This window comes from Tasmannia lanceolata, unplaced genomic scaffold, assembly GCF_043159265.1.
Source record: "Tasmannia lanceolata isolate RefF3 unplaced genomic scaffold, GAP_Taslan_0.1 ptg000037l, whole genome shotgun sequence".
NCBI classification, from domain to species: Eukaryota; Viridiplantae; Streptophyta; class Magnoliopsida; order Canellales; family Winteraceae; genus Tasmannia; species Tasmannia lanceolata.
In genome coordinates this window covers 54,245,404-54,264,787 of record NW_027518714.1, presented here as the reverse complement: position 1 = coordinate 54,264,787, position 19,384 = coordinate 54,245,404, and the positions used below count along the sequence as shown (strand labels likewise).

General features: G+C 39.5%; 1 protein-coding gene across 4 annotated transcripts; it reads left to right on the top strand.

Moving 5' to 3' along the window:
• The first annotated feature begins 970 nt into the window (after positions 1-970).
• On the top strand, positions 971-18,859 carry LOC143861205 (zinc ion binding/nucleic acid binding/hydrolase). 4 transcript variants are annotated; one of them, XM_077372136.1, is made up of 16 exons: positions 971-1,160; positions 1,275-1,401; positions 2,308-2,831; positions 2,913-3,017; positions 4,214-4,478; positions 4,563-4,625; positions 7,050-7,124; positions 7,234-7,355; positions 12,032-12,073; positions 12,294-12,370; positions 12,470-12,557; positions 12,710-12,850; positions 12,935-13,155; positions 14,332-14,605; positions 14,961-15,194; positions 18,250-18,859. In XM_077372136.1, exons 1-16 carry the CDS (start codon positions 1,041-1,043, stop codon positions 18,694-18,696), a joined length of 2,925 nt encoding a protein of 974 aa, XP_077228251.1. In that variant the 5' UTR covers positions 971-1,040; the 3' UTR covers positions 18,697-18,859. The 4 variants fall into 4 exon arrangements, with proteins under 4 accessions (XP_077228251.1, XP_077228253.1, XP_077228252.1 ...); XM_077372138.1 differs by lacking the exon at positions 12,032-12,073; XM_077372137.1 differs by lacking the exon at positions 12,032-12,073 and having other exon boundaries at positions 7,234-7,359; positions 12,274-12,370.
• The last annotated feature ends 525 nt before the right edge of the window (positions 18,860-19,384 follow it).

Here is a 19,384-nt window from a genome sequence, read left to right as displayed (position 1 = left end):
GGTTGGGCTGTTGCATGTGAGAGAAGCCACCTTAGGTTAATTAAATGAATAAGACAAAATCTGCGCCTGTGTGGCTGCTCTCACATACAACAGTTGAACAACAAAATGCCTTCTGCTACGGTCACTAGCAAATCCCAAAGTTAAAAGTAGACAATGGTATTTTTGTCTTTTGAATCATATGACAAAGGTGAATATGGGAAGTGATATATCCGCCCTCTTTTTTTACTTGGGACAGCCAGCTGCAGTGTATCTATGATCGTAGAGTGGCTACTGTACTTCACGTGGGAAGGATTGAATGGACTTGATTGCCATGTACACTCATGTAAAGAAAAATAGGTGAATTTATCATTTCCCGGTGAAATATTTTTTTAAATAACCATGTTACTAACTCTTTCTAATTACTTAGTAAAAAATTCGCTCCCATAGACGAGGATAGTAAATTGAAGGGCGCCCTACTAAAAACCAGCTACAAGCACCCCCATTGGACCATCTCACCAATGAATGCACTTTGGTGAAATGGTCCAATGGTGGCACCCTTGTATGTGGTTTTGTTTTTCAAGATCTATAGAGGGTTAGGATCGACCCTCTAAGATTCAGTGCCTCTATAGATCAGAGGGTTAGGATCAACCTATGGAAATGATTTTTGGGGCACAATCTATTTAAGGTGTGGCTCATCTAATGGACAGTTTGGATCATCCGATGGTGTGGGCCATACCTTACATTTTAATAAAGCGAGGAGTAAGATCAAAAGTACTGTGGTGCCCATTCGAAGCTTAGGATCATCCTATGGAGATGATTTGTGGGGAACAACCTATTTAATTATTTATGTTGTGGCCCAACAAATGAGCAGTTTGGATCATCCTATGAAGTGGGTCCAGAATCCGAATTTACTCTTGGCGGGAATGGGAGACCCAATTTACTCAAAAAAGAAGAAGAAGAGAGGAAGCGTGATAGAGACACTACTCATAATTTATAAACAGAGAGAGAGAGAGAGAGAGAGAGAGAGAGAGAGAGAGAGAGAGAGTATTTTCCAGGTTTAGATGCTGACTGGAAGGGAAAGCCTTAATAGACTGATCGGAAAGAGGAGGAAGAATCTCTCCCTCTCCGATTCAAACTCATCATTGCTCCTCAATTCCAACAGCAAATTCAAAAATACGCAGGCAAGTTTATCAAAACAAAAAACCCTCCTTTTCTTATTCTGCTTTTATCTTGCTTTTACTTTCAATATATGTTTGTGAAATTAATGGTAAAGACCCTTGTGTGGATGACCACAGAACTCTCCCATTCTCCCAAACAAGCCCTCTTCTTTTACCGAAGAAAATGAAACCCTAGATTGGGTCAATTGCCCTGTTTGTGGAAATGCAGTTCGCGGGACCGATTACATAGTAAATTCTCATCTGGGTATGTTTTTTTTCTCTCATCCTTTTAATGTAAACCCTAGAATTTTATCTGTAATTCATGTTTGGGAATGTCTGTTTCATTTTTCTTGCTTTTTTTTTTCCTGGAAATTTGCTGTATATTAATTAAGAAAATGGACTGGAAAATAGAAGGGAAAAACAAAACCCTAGAAATTAAAAACATAAGAAAAACAAAGATGAACTTCATGGCTGGTATATGATGCCAAGAAATTTATTTCGCCGTATAAAATGTCAAAATTGGCTTAAATTGTCAGCTAAAGAGTTTCCTACTTGATGAGTGGTAATGACATTTTTCAGAAAAATTAAACATAATGTCCTCAATATACATGACAAATCACAGAAAACAATGCGGAGAGCTGGAATTCCTCTTGGGTCAGTTGACAACAGATAATGAGGTGCATTCAATCCATATTTTAGGTAGGGGTGCAACTTGGGTCGGTTCGTGTTGGGCTTTTGTAAAAAAATGAATTTGAATCAAAGAATGATTAAGAAATGCAAATATCATTATCTATCTCTGTAAAACCTGATCTTCTATGCAACAAAAGCATTTTTGCTCACACTTCAACTTTCACTTGTAAAATTGATAAAATGATCTAAGCGTTCCTTGTTCTGATTTTTTTGAAAATTCATTATACCATTCATGATAGGATATATGTTGGGAATTTAACCGGGTAGAACTCACTCCTAAAAGCTAGCCATTAGAGGGAGGGTGCCCATTCCCTTATAACCCTTCCCCATCTATTCCACTTATCCGATGTGGGACTATTTGCTTTTGCGTGGAACCCCAACAATATATCCCTTTCTAAATATGAATTTCATGTTTTAGTTGCCAATGTTGGTTTAGAAATGTATTCTTTAGATGCTTATTGTTTAATCCAATGATTTGTAGATGCATGCCTATCCAGAGGAACAAAACGGAAGTTGACCCAGTGTACCCTTCTTCAGTTCAGCTTTCGTTCAAGATCAAATGGCGACACTTGCTTGGGTGAACCAAATAATTTGGAAGATGATGTTAGGCAGGGGGTATCTGGTGACGAATCTGAAACGAGTTCCATTCATGAGCTGGATAAATTTGGTGCTTATGAAAATAGTGGAAGAAATGAATGTAAATCAGACTCCTTATACTTTATAGGGACCACTTTAGAAAGTTGTGATGATGTTTCAGTGGAAAATTTTATCAGGAACGATGCAATCAGCTGCAAGAAGGGGGGCACATTGAGTCCCCCTTCATGCCCACCCAACATTAAGATGCCTAAGCTTGATATATGTAGTGCTGGAATTGATATATCTGTGGCAGCTCTGGAAACTTATATTGTTGGACGCAGGTTTAGTGATGAAGTTGAACTAAAGGAAGGAGCCAATGTCTGTGTCTTGAGAGACCCCGAAAATGTTAAGGATCCAAATGCTGTCAAGGTTTATTTTCACTTTACCATTCCTATTTTTCCTTAAGTTCCTAGCAGGCAGAAGTTCATGGCATGGTTTGTTTTGAATCAGGTGATTTGTACAGATTCTGGATGCAGACAAATGCTTGGGTTTCTCCCCCGAGAGTTGGCTAAATATTTATCGCCTCTAATTGAGAAGTACTGCCTGAGATTTGAGGTACATCCGAGCAAAAAAATAGGCTAGTGAATACATACTGATAAGATAGCCATTGAAGTGCAATTTATTTTCTCCTGAGCTCTCATGCTTCTTAACTGAACATTGTTGTCTACAGGATTGCTTAAATTTTCTTGGACCTACGATAAATTTATAATCGCAAGAACTTTTACCTCTTTTATCGATCAGAGCTATGCTTCTTTCTGCAACTAGAAAATTTCCTTTTTCTTTTAGATTTTCTTTCAGCCTAGTCGATGTTTGCTCTCATTTTTTCTCATGCAATTTACAGAGATTTCCTATGCAATCATTGTAGGGTCCAACTTTACTTGTTAGGAATGGTCCTTGTTTGGATGTTTATTAAATTTTGACGGTTTCTTTTAGGCCACGTTTGGATACCCACAAGATTTAGATTTGGATTTCTCACATTTGCAGTTGAGAATTGGAACTGGATCAGATCCTTAGATTTCTAACTCAGCTACAACAGTGAAAAAAAACGCGATTTTCAAATCTGTTCTGCAAGACATTATTTGGAAATCAATATTTGTGGCAATTACCTTCACCCTCGCTGCTCCTTGACCTTGCTGCAGCAGCAGCGAGACGTTCCTCCCTCTCTCTCGTACAACATGAGCATGAGGATGATTGATGCATTTTGTATCGAAAACTCAAATCCAAATCCAAATACAAAAACATGAGGTATCCAAATGTGGCCTTAGGGAAATCTCAAAATCTGTTCTAGTTTCATGTTGCAGATTTATTTCTGTTTGGTATATTTCTCATTTAAGCTCGTCTTGCTTTGATATCATTTGTTTATGATGAACTTTGGACTCAACTTCATGAAAGTTCTGTTTGAACAGTTTTTAACTTATGGAAGTGACTTTTTAGACTTTTTGGGAGATGATTTTTTCACCACCACCCTGAAGGATTATGCGCCCCCCTTTGACGTGAATTGTGGGCAGACTTTTAACGCTTTTCCGCCTCTGAGTCATGAAGTTGAACTGCCAAGTGTTATATTCTTGTATCCTAATAACATAGACTGAAACCAGCAATATTGGGGTTAGCCTTATATAATATCTGGAAACATGCAATAGCCTTATATTAATCTGTCAGCTATTTCGTTGAGCTACAGAACCCTTGTCTTTTCTTAAGTTTTTATGTTTTGGATTTAATTTTATTGAACTTTTTTTGGAAATGTGTGGCAGGGATCAGTTACATCTCTTCCTAAACATTCTCTTGATGCTGTCCCTATTAGGCTTGTCGGTCAAGAACTGATAACCGCTTGTGGAAGTGGATTTAATGATCGCCAGGTCTTTGAGTCCTTATGGGAAAATGCCGTCCGTGTTGTTGAATATGCAAAGTCTTTTCCTCCTAGCATTACAAAATATCAGCGTAACTTCCATGTTTTGATTCAAGAGGTTTTGGAGCATCACATTCATCTTTTTGCAGAAGATGAAAAGCGGTTTCTAGGTACTTATTAGTTTTCTTTTCTTTGGATGATTATTTCTTGATCTTATCTATCTTACTAAAAAGTGTTATTTGCTTCATCTGCAGGATCTTTTGCCTCACTCTCAGATGATAGTCAGAGGCTTTTTATTCGACTCTACACACGAAAAGGTTATTTCTGTGCTATGCTCTTCCAATTTTAGTTAATTATCAATGTTTAGAAGGGTTTCTGAATGGCATGCATATCAATATATTGGCATATTTAGATCTCTGTATGAAGACAGAAATAGATTAACTTTTTGGAAATTTAAGTTGTAAAAACTAGATTGAACCCCGCCAAACATTTCAATTGAATCTGCTGGAAAATTTATTCCTAGATGTTCTTTAAGGCATGACTACAAAAAGATATTGGTATTCAAATTATTTTATAAAACCATTTCATAGCTTCATAGTAGCACTATAATAAAGGCTGAATATGATCCATAATGTTTATCGGAGAATGATCTAATTCGAAAATAAGTAATAACACGACTATATCTGTTCTAAGGGATCCTTTGGATGTCGGGTAAATTTTTGTGGAAAAGAATTTCCCCAGGAAAAAGAAATTCGTGTATGATGCACAGTTGAAATTTTTGTATCAGACAAATCAGATCAACTTTTACAAAATAGAACCTGAGATATAAAAATGACAATAAACTTCAATGATCCATATTAAATAAGAGGGATACGCTAGGGACCATCACAGAAGGCATTTCGCGGGCAGGCTGTTGCATGAGAGAGCATTCACCTCAGATGAATTAGCTGAATATTTCAAAATCTGAGCCTATATGGCTGCTCTCTCATGCAACAGCCCATCCGCGAAATGCCTTCTGCGATTGTCCCTAGAAAATCCCTGAATAAGAATAGCTTGAAAGTTCTTCAGACAAAATTTTTAGCTCTTCATTAACCTCTCCATTAACCTCTCCAAAAGTTCATCAAAACTACATGCATAAGTTTATAACCAGTCAGAAACGTAATTTTATTCTAAGCACCGATCGCGGATCATTTTCACCTACCATAACTTATATAAGAATCAGCCCAAAATAAAATAGACAGGAAATTACATTTTGCTGGCCGAGAACACAGCACATTTACATTTTCTCTAATCAGGGCTTTCAATAGCTAAAAGCAGGACAGCTGATTAGCATTGCTTTTTGAGAACCAAAAAGACATAATTGATTGGGATTTCATTGGGCAGTTTTGATCAAGGGTTTAAATTTCGGTTTTGGACTAAATTTCGGACCTCGCCGAAATAGAAATTTTGGCCGAAATTCGGTAAAAAGTTTTGAAATGTCGGTTTTTTGGGCTGAAATTCAGCCGAAATTGGAAATTTCGACCGAAATTTTGTACATTTTGGAAGTTTCAGTTTCGGTACATTTCGGTTTCGGTCTCAACCCAGTGCACGAGGCTCCCCGCCATTGCGGGTACGCAGCCTTACCCCTGCTTTGCAGAGAGGCTGTTTCCGTGTCTCGAACCCGTGACTACCAGGTCTCAACCGGAATCAACCATGGTTTTGATCATACGAAGGACAAATGTGAGATGGGCAATAAAGTATGGTTTCTGCAATTAGTAGGGGTTTGCAAAATGAAGCTGTTTTCTTTTTCCACATCTCTGCTTTGTGTGTCAGAGCTGAAATGAAATATGGGGCTAAGCCTTCTACACGAGGTTTAAAAACTCGTACTCAGACAATAAATCGCCCAAGGTAAAATCGAGTTGATTTGGGCGACCTAATGATTAGCACACAGGTTTTTTACTCAAGCATTTCAAGGGATTTCTGATGGACTCGGTAAGGCCCAACACTAGTTGATTTGGGGGAATCAATGAATGACTTGAGGACTTTTTAAACAAATTTTCTGCATGAGCATATTTTGTGTTACCGATCTTGTCCAAGAATCTGGTTTGGATAAATGCGGGGTTTACAAAGACCAGGAAACAAAATTTAAACTCTTCTCTTCCTATATGAACAACTTATCACTTTTTAAAAATAGAAAATTTTATACATGATGAGATTCCTAGATTGATTTGGGATTTTAGGTGATTAAAAAACTCAGACTAGGTAGGGCAATACTTGTACTTGTAAAGCCTAGTCAACTTGGGCAGTAGCCAGCCCCTCCCCCTACATTACTCCATTCCATGCTGTTTTTGACATTCCATTTAATGAATTCACTGGCAGAGTCTTGCCAAAGTTAGGTTTGATGAGAATCCACCAATTTTGGCGTGGGGTTTGGGGTGGTGGGAGGAGAGGAAGAGCATGGAGTGGGGTACGGGAAGGGACTGTGTATTGCTCATACTCTGAGTATTACCACCTGGCCTTGTATGAAAAAGACAAAAAAGATCAAATGGAACATTTAATTTTGGGCAATCATATGTATATGTACATTTTGTAACTAATGGTTTAAGTTCATACTACTATATTGGACTGAATATGCTCTTAGCTGTTTAAAGCTAAACAGTTCCACTGTTTGTTTGTTTAGTATGCGATTACTTATAAATTTGAGCAGTTTGGATTTCTCCGAGAGGAATATAACTATACTGTAACCATCTTCTCTGATTTAGGGCCATGGTTTCGGATGTCTAGTGTTTCTTACCCAGAAATATCTGATTCTCGACGGGCAGTTGAGGAATTGTCTGGTAATAAATTTCTTTACCTCATTATGTATTAAATACTTTCAAGTCAAATTTGCGAGTAGGATTGAGTAATTGTTGTTTCATATTCCCTGACATTTTGTCATTTTTTCAGGGGCGGGTTATATCTGTTCTTTGAAATCCACAAACGAACTGTCTGAATGTGATCTAAAGGGGGTTTTAGATGTGCTTACAGCTTTTGAGCTACGAGAAATTTCGAGTTTGACTCTTTTAAGGGTTTGTATGTTTTGCTTTTCTTGCATTCTCATCTTGCTGAAAATTTACAAATATTTTTTATTACTATAATTTTTTGACTAGAAGATGAACTGGCTTTTGATGTTCAAGTATAGATGTTTATCTCACTCGGGTTTGATATCCTAGAGTTGAATACTGCTATTATCTCAAGAGATTGCTTTTTCCGCTACCCTATGGTCATGTACAAGCATGGGTTTAAATTTCGGTTTCGGTTTCGACTCACTGCTTCTAAGTCATGCTCCCCTACTGTCTTTCTTCGACCTTGAGTTAATTCGTGGTTGAAGCTTTCTTTCATCTGGCATTGTAGGAAAGGGGTGCTTCCCGGGTTTTCCATTGCCTATGAAAACAGCTTTTTCTACGTTGTTGACCTTAGTTACTGGGGGGTTTCGGGGAAGACCTATGTGGGGGCACCTTTCGGGTGTGGGATGCCTTTGTCGTTCTTTAGTAGTTTCACTACCCAAAATGAAATCGAATGCAATCAACAAGCGGTGTGCGCGTCACCCAACCCAACTAGAGCGCTTTAGCGGGAATAAAGGAAAGCAAACTGAGCTGCTTTAGTGCGCTAGGCCTAGTCCTGTAACCATTTAGAAGGGGCAATGAGAATTTCCTCCCTTCTATGCGTGTGAGCGTGCGTTCGTTCGGAGCAGTGCAGTGAGAGCCGAAATAAAGAGCGGCCCAGTGCATGAGGCTCCCGCCATTGCGGGGTCTGGGGAGGGCTAGATGTACGCAGCCTTACCCCTGCTTTGCAGAGAGGCTGTTTCCGTGACTCGAAGCCATGACCAGCAGGTCACAGTGGAGCAACCTTTCTGTTGCGCCAAGGCTCGCCCTCCAAATTTCGGCCGAAATCCGGTAATAAAAAGTGTATTATTTTATTCTCTCTGAAATTGCAGTAATTTCAGCCGAAATTTCAGAATAATACTATATTTAAAAAAAAAATCAATTTCTTGAAAATTTTAAAATTTCTGAAATTTAGGCTTATATTTGGGAAAACTGAAATTTCGCGAAATTTAAATCCATGTGTACAAGTCTTCCCAATCCAAGCATTTCAGTTTTTATGCTTATTGTACATGGTAGCAGGACATGTAAATGACAGTGGTTTACCAATTTATTGAGAAAATCTATTACTGTTTTGCATATTTGCTTTAAAAAAAAAAAAAACTGGTGTGAGTTTTATTAAAGGAAACGGAGCAAGCTCCACGATTGAGAGATACAAATAGGAAATAACAGATCACAAGAAGACAAAACGACAAATTAAGGAGGAAGATAGTCGAAAATGACCAAACTGGCCATATTAATTCCTGCACCGGCAAGCCAATTAGTATCGCTATTGGCCTAATGCCAAATATGCTGGAATATTATCGAATGAATCTATCAAAAATCTTATCTAACAACTTTCCAAACCTCCACGAGTGAGGTCAGCTACCGCCATCCATCTAATAACTTTTAGGGAGTCTCTCCCCATGATGAGCCCTGCCCATGTCGCTTTTGTTTGCATACCTGTCATCACTTAGGAGCTCTCCCACTCCTGCTGGCCCAAGGTTGTCAAGGCTGGAGCCATCAACGTTTAACTTCAGATTTCCAGGCTCAAGGGGAGTCCATCTGGGAGATGTTGTCTCCACACTCTCAGAGGTAGAACAAATTTCTGTCCAACACCTACTTAGGTATGAGCTGGAATAAAATTTGAGGCAGGGAAGGATCCTTACCCAATAAATGATGATGGCAATGATTTTTGTGTATACAAAATGAGGGTCTCTAACAACATTTTTGAAAAATATAGTGTTCCTTTCCTTCCGCAGAACCCAGATGGCTGCCATCAATGCCGCAATATCATCCCTTTTTAGGCCAAGGGACATAAAACCAACTATCTAGCATATCTGCTAGGTGATGAGGAAATGCCCACGACGTTCCGAACCTTCCTTGGATTCGGCACCATACGTCCCAGGCAAACCTTTTGATCAAGTAATTTCAACATCCTCCACACAAAATGCACAATGGTCGATGATCAAGATCTTTACCGTCAAAGTCTTGTCATGGAAGGCTGACCACCTGAATGCTTGCACTTTATGGGGAACCGGGATACTCCAAACCTTAGAAGCAGGAGTCTTCCCTCATGGGTGCCACTCCCACCTTGGAACCGCAATTTGGCGCTCTTTAAGAAGGAGCTTCCAGGGAGTGCGTCCCCGAAGAGACGGAAATTGCTCCCATGGCGCTCCCAACCTGCTCATGTTACTCCATCAGTCCCACCATCACGAACTTACTTGCATCAAACTCCTCCAACTCTTCAAAGTACTTCATTGGAGCAAGCACAAAGCTTGTTCAGAAGGCAAGAGGAAAGAGGGCACGGAAATGAAGATGGTTAGAAACTACTACTTTATGATGCAGTTAAATTTTGAAAGATATATGAAGATGGTTAGAACTTACTATTTTTTAATTTACTTGAATTTTGAAAGACTTACAAAGAAAATATTACATAAATGCTCTCATGGTGCTCCCAACCTTAGTCTCTTCTAGACACCCATGCTTCCCCGCCTCCACTCCCGCCCCCGCATCCGCACCCGCTTCTTGCTTCCATGCTCCAAACTCTAGTCAAGCACATGGAGAGAGAACTATAAGCCATATGGAGGAAGAAGAATTTTATGCTAAAAGTGTCGGATATGCTCTAGATCCAAACCGTTTTAACCCTTTTATCTCTGCCAGAGTTGCCAATGTAGATGGATTCAAGGATATGAAGAAGGTGATTTTGTCTAAGAAATTCTGCATAAAGTTAACCTTCCAAGAGATTAAACCTTCTATCCTCTCAAAGCAATATTGGACAAACTTTTCTTTGTTAGAGACCACGACAAAAAGTTCAGGGAACATGTCCAGTAAATAGTTCCCTGCGTACCAAATATCTTGCCAGAATCTGACGATGTCCCCTTTGTAAACTCCAATCTTACGCCTTCAGCCAACTTTTTCTGATGTTTCAGACTGTCTCTCCATAATGTCAAACCTTTACTTCTGAACTTATCATCAGATATCCTGTTTCCGGGGCAAGACCAATATTTGCTTTCAATTATTGGGTCCAAAGCTGATCTCTGTCCTCTCCAAACTCCTATAACCCCTTGTCTAGCAGATCTTTGTTGACGAGTCTTAAATTTTGTGGCGGCTCATGCTTTACGTTCGAAGGTTGGAGCTGCTCATCGCCGAGCTGCGGCTTTGTTGACGAGTCTTAAATTTTGTATTCCTAGGCTACCCCCTTTAATTGATCTACAGACTTCCTCCCAGCTTACAAGGTGTATCTTTTTCTTTTCCTTTGTGCCACTCCATAGGCAATTCCTTTGAATTTGTCTAATCGTTTGATCACACTGATTGGACATCTCAACAGAGATGGATGATAAATGGTATTGTTAGCAAGCACATCTTTAACAAGAACGATTCTTCTCCCCTAAAGACACCAAGTTCCTCTTCCAGGTGGATGATCTCCTTTCCACCCTTTCCACTATCGAATCTCAAGCCTTTTTTTTTCTAGGTCTGCCCATACTTAACTGCCGAAATAGGATGCCGGGAAGTGCTCCACGGAGCATCCTAACAGGCCAGAATCCAGTCTGCCTCCTCATCTTCAAGACGGATACCGAGTAACTTAGACTTCCGAAAGTTTGACCTTTGTCCCGTTACTATTTCTTGGCACCGAATAACAACTTTTAGTTTCAGAACTTTATCTTCCCTGTCTTAGTGTCATCTGCAAACTAGAGATGGGAAGCTTCTACTCCATGTGATCCCACTGATAAACCTTCTATGAGTCCGTATCTTCTGCCTTTGTCAAGCATTCTATTGTCGATCAGGAAAAAGGATGAGATAAGGGATCTCCCTGCCTCAGCCCTCGAGAGGATTTGACAAAAAAAAAACCTTTGGGGGAGCTATTCACAAGCGTGAAACTAGCAGTTACTCCAAAAGCTTAAGCTGTTAATGATGGCGTTATTTAATCTTTTATACTTGACACTTCCCCTCACGTGTGGCCCCTATTTTTAGGGTTGGCCTACACGTGGCACATGTGGCCCCTCTTTTGGGTTGGCCGTTGCATGTGGATATATCAAGGAGATTTGAACTCAGGACCTTTGCTCCGATACCATGTGAAACTACCAGTTACTCCAAAAGTTCTATTGGAGATGGCGTTATTTAAACTTTTATACTTTAACAAGGATAGAGAACCAGGGAGCCATTCACAAGAGGAAACACATCTCATCATCCAAGCATGCCACCGAGTTCCAAATCCCATCCTACCCATTGTTTTAAAACTCCCTCGCGTCCGCGTCGACACCCCCGAGTTGAATCCCTTTTACCTTGGCCACGTTCCACGTTGCGGCGCATCCGCACTTTGTGTTTTGGGTCAATAAAAACTCCTTTGACTCCCAAATTATGACCGCGTCAACCGAGTACTTGACCGCGTCGTGCCGAGTCAACTAGGATTTTCTTCGGCCGTGTTCTGCGCCACATCCACCCTTTTAAACACTGTTATTCCTACCCATTAGGTAATCGAGGCAATCTCATTCTACTATGCCAATATTATCTTTTTATTTATATTGTTTGATTATATATTTGTACATGCGTATGGGGTACACATAGATTACTCTATTATTCTTTTATATCTTGATTTTTATGTTTTCTACAACTCATATCAGTGTATTATCTTCGGAGAAAAGAAGAAAGACAGAATAAAGAGGGTAAGCGGAGGGAGGGAGGGTTTGTTTCTCTCTATTTCATTGTATTGTATTGTATTGTATTTACATTAAAAAGAAATGGTCCTTGTTTTATGAGGAATCATGCGGTAAGAAGTTTTTTTTCTTTGATTTGGATCTGATTCCGAGCATAGCTTCTCTTTCTGACTGCATCTCTGACAAATTTCCTACTAATCCTTTTTCAGTTTTGTTTTTTTGGCTGAAGCTTCAAAAAAGCATCCGTTGTACAAGAAAACAGGAACTTATTGAATGGTTATTGGCTGCATATAAAGATGGAACATGGTATTTGGTTTGCTTTTGGGTGTTCTTTCTTTATTAAAGCTTTCTGAACATTTTCTTGAAACTTTACTATACTTTTCTTTAAAACCATTGTATATGCAGCCCAATGTTGCCAAGCATTGTTTCAGAACGTATGGGAATCTGTGTACGGATTTCTTCTACTGCTGAGTTTCTTCTCTGGCGAATCCAAGTAAATTCATGGTGTTTTTTTAGTGCGCTTTTTCATTCACCTTTAGTCTCCTCTATTTTGGATTCCTTTCTCTGTGTTAAATTTTTGCAATGAAATCTTTCAGTTGGTTTTCAGATCGGATATTTCTTCTTTATTCACTTACTGTGCTGCAGAGACTTTTTTTCCTCAATGGAGAGCAGGATCTATCAGCCTTTCTATTAGTTGATTTGGGGTTAGTCAAGTATCCAGATTATAACTGCAATATTTCCCATCATATTTTCCCAGGTCGAAGTGAGCTGCTCGCATACGAAGAGGTGCCGTTTAGTTTCCTTGCATAAATGCATTTGACTTTTTTTCTTTTTTTGTCTTTGCTGATTCTGGTAGTTATCTGTTGGCAGGCCATTGAAGTGGCACAGATAATGGACCAATTCCTCGATGAAAACAATATGGAAATGGTGTTAAAATTCATAGACATATCTGATCAGAGAATTTCTACTTCTCCTGATAACGTGCCTCTTATTCCTGACCCTGCCGGGTCTTTCCTGTCACGCTTCTCATCTTCATGGGTCTATTCGAAAGTGGTCACATTGGGCGTGTCTTTTTTCGAGCGTGAACGCAGGTATGGAGGACATTAGGTTAAGCACTTGTCTTCCATTTCTTGCATTTAGTAAAGATTGAAAAGTTCTGTAATTTCTATATTTGCATTCTTCCACGTGATGCAGAATAAGGGTTTAATTTTGAGTCCAATAATCGGTTTGGGCCCCACAATCGGTTGTCACAATCTCAAATGAACACGGCCTTAGAGTTTCTGGTGACTCTTGATCACACAATAACGATGTAACTGGAACCCCAACCTTTGTTATTTGTCCATCTCTCTCATTTCTCTTTATTGTTTCTGCCCTTGGTGTCGGATCATTTCCCTGACCTCAACAAAGATTTTGCTCTCACGCCCTTCCTCACTAGCCGTAGGACCGTGGCCCTTACAGGAGCCATAACTCTGATACCATGACATAAATCTGATCTAGCATTTCAGTTTACTCAATAGACCTGAAATTTATCAAATCTGAATTTTATGACAGATCTGAAATCTATAAGAGTTTATGACAGATTTGAAATCTATAATAGTTTATGACAGATTTGGAATCTATTACCTACTGACATTTATAACAAATCTGTTTTTTTAGAGATTTGAAATTTATATGCCTGGATAGATCTCTCAACTTGCCAATTTACATTATATAATCGTAAATTGAATGTTGAAAGCAAATAACACAACTTCAACATGCAATATCAAACCCATTTCTCATTGAAATAACATTTTAAAATAAATCAATCTTAAAAATAAAACTGCAGCAATCAAATATGAGATGTATTGACCTTGACATAGACCCAAAATTAGCCACAGATAATGGAGAATGAGAGCCCTATCCTAGGTGATTCACCGTCGTAGGAAACTGCCTTTCCCTTGGAGATATCCAACACCTGACACTCTCTGAATCAAACCATGGATCTTCAATAGTCAAGTACGAATTCTTGCACCCTGGAAAGTTATGCAGAAGATGGAAAGCAGAAAAGTCTCTATACTTCTCTTAAAATACTAGTCATTTCATTTCTTTTCATAAAACAAAACTTCAAAGAGGTGTTACAATAATATGCATTACACTCTTGAAAAAACCCTAAACTAAACTTCCCACTTTTGATGAAAATATCCTCTCTTAAAGTTTCCCTTTAGGAGGGCTTAGCAAGCAGTGCTGCTCATTGATATAATTTTCATATGTTTCCTTTATTTTTTCAGGTATAAAGATGCAATTAGGCGTCTGAAGCGGCTGTTAAGCAGTTTCACTAATGATGGAAGACGGGGATATTGGACCCTAAGATTGTCAGTCAATTTGGAGCATTTGGGTCAGCTCAATGAGAGCCTTTCAGTTGCTGAGGGAGGGGTGCTGGATCCATGGGTTCGTGCTGGCTCAAAAATGGCTCTCCAAAGGCGGGTGCTACGCTTGGGAAAACCACCAAGACGCTGGAAAACTCCTAGTTTTGCTGAGTCTGTTAATAAGAAAATCAAGGAAGTGGGTACTCCATTGCTTTAATATAAATCTTTAAGGATTAATAAACTCTTGTCATGGATCATTAAAGTATCAGTGGATACTGAGACATATCATATGGTATGTCTTGGTTTTCTTATGGATGATGTGAAGAAAAGTGTATGTATCATCTGACAATTTTTGGCTCAGGTGATATGGTACAATATATTTTGAGATTAATGATACACACCTGCTGTTTGATACTTTAAACCATGACATTTGCTCTGTAAATTTGAAGCTAAAAGAGTTACTAATCTATTTTTAATGTCCCTTGTTAATGTACAACAACTGCCTTACTGTTTTGATAGTAACAATACTTGCTCTGGTGGCTGATATTTAGGTTCATGTGAAGGGAAGGCCTCTGAACTGTGATATAGGAATGAAGAACAGGTTTTATGGTGATGATGGAGATCAGTGTGGCGTTGAGCAACTAGCCCTACAGTATTATGCAGGGGAAGGAGGTGGGTGGCAGGGTGTCCATACAGAGAGTGGCATTTGGATGACCATCTTTGGACTTCTCATGTGGGACATCATCTTTGTCGACATTCCCAATGTCTTCCAGACCAAATTTCAGGTATGGTAATACGTAACTTCTGTAGTTACCGTTTCTTTCAGTTTTCTAGTGTTTGAAGCTTGCATACTTGTTCTGCCTACTAGGTCGGGGCATGCATGTAGTCATGTGTGCACATGCACAGTTACAAGCATGTGGGCAAGAGTTGCGTTTTTTGCTACAAAATTTTAGCATGGCACATTCTTTCTCCTAATATCAGAACTTATCTGAGTAATTTTCCAACAAAGAATAAGGGTTTTTGGTCATTTAGAAGGGATAAAGACCCAGACACCCCCCCCCCCTCCACTTTTCCTCTTTCTAATTAAAACCTTCACCAAGGTAATGCTTATTTGAGCTTTAGATGGGAGCAATTGCGGTCCTCTAATCTTCATATAGCTTTGTCAGATAAAGAAATGGATTGCTGACTTTTTTAAGTGGTCATAGATCAACTTTTCCAAAAGTGGTGTACCTTTTAAGTTGGAACTGTACATAGGGAAAGCACTGGATTCTCTTAGTTGAGTTCTATAGTGCTCCCCAAGTTGGATATGACAATTAGTTGGGGCTTGAGTCCCAGACCCCAACCAATGCCACAAATATTTGCGAGTTCCAATTTCTCAGTAAATATCACAATATTGTGGTAGCTGGGATTTAGAGAAAGATAAAATTAAATAGAGCCAATCGTTTGGACTTAAAATAAAGGTTTTACCGTGTTAGCATTTGTAGACACCCCATTTTGTCGAGGCCGTGCTAATGATAGGTTGTCGCGAGGACGTTTCCTATGATGAGTCCAGGAGTATCTCTGGTCTTTCTCTTGATCTCTCTCTAGTTTTCAGAATGAAAAGATTTCCTTAAAACGAATTTGTTTCAAAGTTAAACCAAAGCCCGTCTTCGAACGGCACCCGCCTTTTACGGTACCACCAAAAGCCCGTTTCTACACGGCATTAAACCGAAAACTAACTTTTTGAGCAAAAAATTGCTTCTCGGGAGCCAAGAATCAATTCTGGGAATTAAAAAACCACTTTTTTAAAGTAAAAAACCCCTCTGCGATTTTCCAACCTTCCAAATCTCAAATCGCAACCTGCAATTTGCTTGCCGACCTGACATTTGTGTAAGGGCAAATCACAGGTTGCGATTTCAAATCGCAGCCTACAATTTCCAAGTTTTTCCCTATAAATAGAGGTGAAAATCAGATCAGTACCATCTGAGTTTTAGTTTTCAGATCAGAAACAGATCAAGATCATCTAGATTTTGATTTCCATCATTTGCTTTTCCCAGAAATTAGTTTCTTTCAAAATTCCTAGTTTCCTTTTGGAGAGAGAGAGAGAGAGAGAGAGAGAGAGAGAGAGAGAGAGAAGCTTCTGAAATTTCCCTAGAAACTGGTATACGACCATACCCGACTGTCTAGTTCCTCTCGAAATTCCTTACAAACCCCGGGCATTGGCACTCTGCCGAAATTTTGAGGACTCGGAGCGACACCACACTATTGCGGGCTCTAGGATGCCGACACTCCATTGAAATTCCGAGCGCAACACCACTTGCTTGCTAGGTATATTTACTAGTTTTCTGTATTCCACTTACAAAACTCAGAAGTGGGTGGCTATAGGGTTTGGGGATCCTTTGGCCCCAAACCCTTAGCATAAAACCCCTCCTCATTTTCAAACGAAGGCTGTTTCATTAATTCCGGTCATTTATACGCAACAAAACAATCTGATTAACCATAGACCGTTCTGCTTTGTATTCGTCAGCGATACGAAGAAATATGGGCTTCGATCCCCCCCGATGCCCGGAATCCGACACAACGTCTATCCCAATCATTTACCATTGTTGTTTATAAACACAGTAGATTAAATAAATTCCCTTCATTAAACCCATTTCGTCCTTCGTAAAGATTTTCTCGAGTCCTCATTCTTTGCCGTCGGTAATCAACTAGCTTGAGATCGACTCCGCTTCTAGGTGCTCATTTGACTTTTTTAAGAGCGCTTACGCCTAAGAAGTAGATTTAGGGGCAATCCCAATCTTGTGAGCATTACTTGAAGATTGAACTAAAGAAAATACTTTACTTTTTTGCATTCAATAAATAACAAAAGACTTACTTTTCTTACTATTTTCACCCTCTCTTCTATATGGACTCGAACCAAAGAATAAGCTTAATCATAATAGAGGTTTTAAAACTAATTCTGCTAAGTTTTCCCAAAAATCGCCAAGTCAAGAGACCGGGTTTACCTGGGCATGAGGGGTGCCTAATACCTTCCTCGAATGTAACCATATCCCTTACCCAGATTTCTGTCGAGAACATGCCTAAAAACAGAGTTAATTACGGGTTCTAGGCCCTAACCTAGATAGTAGCTTTGCCGCTTTGGTCATTACTTTTCTTATGAAGTTCGGATCTTTATCCTTAGTTCATTAGAAATGCAGACATGGTCCTAGGCCCTAACCTAGGTGGCGGCTCTGAGTATCCCTTTTTTTGTAAAATTCGGATCTTTATCCCTAGTTCACAGGAAACACACATTTACAAACACTCCCTGACCAAAGGAAACAAAAAGGACAAAAACGAAAGAGCAGAAACACACACGTGCCGTGACGCATGGGTAGATAGCTGAGGGGCTCACCCTCCGGGTTCGGGTTCCACAACATTTAAAGATGACAAAGAATGAGGACAATTAATTTGAAAATGAATATATTAGTTGAGTTATTTTTTCGCATATTCTTATTATTTATTTAGCCCTCCCAGATCCCGTAGTGGCGGGAGCCTTGTGCACCGGGCTGCCCTTTTATTCTTATTATTTATTTAGTGAGTGTATTATACTTTTTTTACCAATTTTTGTTTATTTTCTTTCAAACCTTTTTTACCAGAAAAAATCTGGGAAAAATAAATTAAAATCTCTCAAGAAGTACCTTTCCTGATAAATTCTTGAAACAAGATTTGTGAAATATGGCTTCACAAGCCAGCAGCTTACATGGTAAAGTTTGGGGCAGTTAGTCATGGCTAATCCTTAAAAACAAGGGTACAAAATAAAACTGATGATCTGCCTTCTGGCAATTATTAAAGTTTTCAATTATTTCTTTTCCTTTTCTGCAGACGGCACCATTAGATCTCGATACAGACAGTTTTTATGTAGCAAGGAAGAGCCTCATAGAATCTCACCTAAACAAGATTTCTTCTGGCATGGCTGAAGAGATCCTCATTATTTCATGGCAATCACATGAGGGAACATCCTGCCGGGGTGTGAACTGGGACAGGCATTGCTTGGATGACCTACGGGCCGCTGTTTCATGCATCGACGGCCCTTGTCTAGCTTCTTTGTGCCGGCACTTGGCCCAAGATTACCGTAGCTGGTCTAGTGGGATGCCAGATTTGTTTCTCTGGCGTTTTTCTGATAAAGATCGAGGAGAGGCAAAGCTTGTTGAAGTTAAAGGACCGAGAGATCGACTCTCGGAGCAACAGCGAGCTTGCCTGTTGTTGCTCATGGATTGTGGTTTTGACACAGAAGTGTGTAAAGTCAGTCCTCCACAGCCATTAGATTGAAGGTTTTAGTCATTGAGTGTTGTATTGGAATGTTATAAGATTCTTTAGTTCCTTATGAACTGTAAATATCATAAAATTGCTCTGGTTTCTATCAACTGTAAATATATCTCTTCTGTAACATTTTAATATCACTCTTCTTGAAATTCACTGTAGGTCTGCTTCATTTTCTGCTTCTCAAATGATGAGTGGGCTTTTTTATTTCTCAGTGCAATGCTCATTTGAGAAGAAAAAAAATGCTGGTATTGAAGCAGGATAATGGTGAAAAATATGATGGGAAATTGCACTTGAAAGCATAGGAGCCAGGCTCGTTTTGAAGTGGGGCCCTGCCTAGGGATGGGCTAGGTAGGACCCAGCTTGGTATGCGACTTCCATCAGTTTGGGGCTTTTGGTGTATTGGTTAGGCACCTAACAGGCTCTCAAGAGAGAGATGGGGTGTCAACAGATCCACTTTGGATCGGATCCACCTATGTCTTCGTAACCCTTAGCCTTATTTTCCACCAGTAAGGGGATTGAATTCCCAACGCGCCTTCACTCAGCCAGAACACTTCTTCATCTTTTCTTGAGGAGTACTACCCTAAGGATGAAAAGGGTTGAGAGCTTCCTTCCCTTCACCTCTTTTGAATCTTCTCACTTAGCACTAGAGATTCCGAACGAAGAACATTGATTATATATAAGCTCACCATAAGAA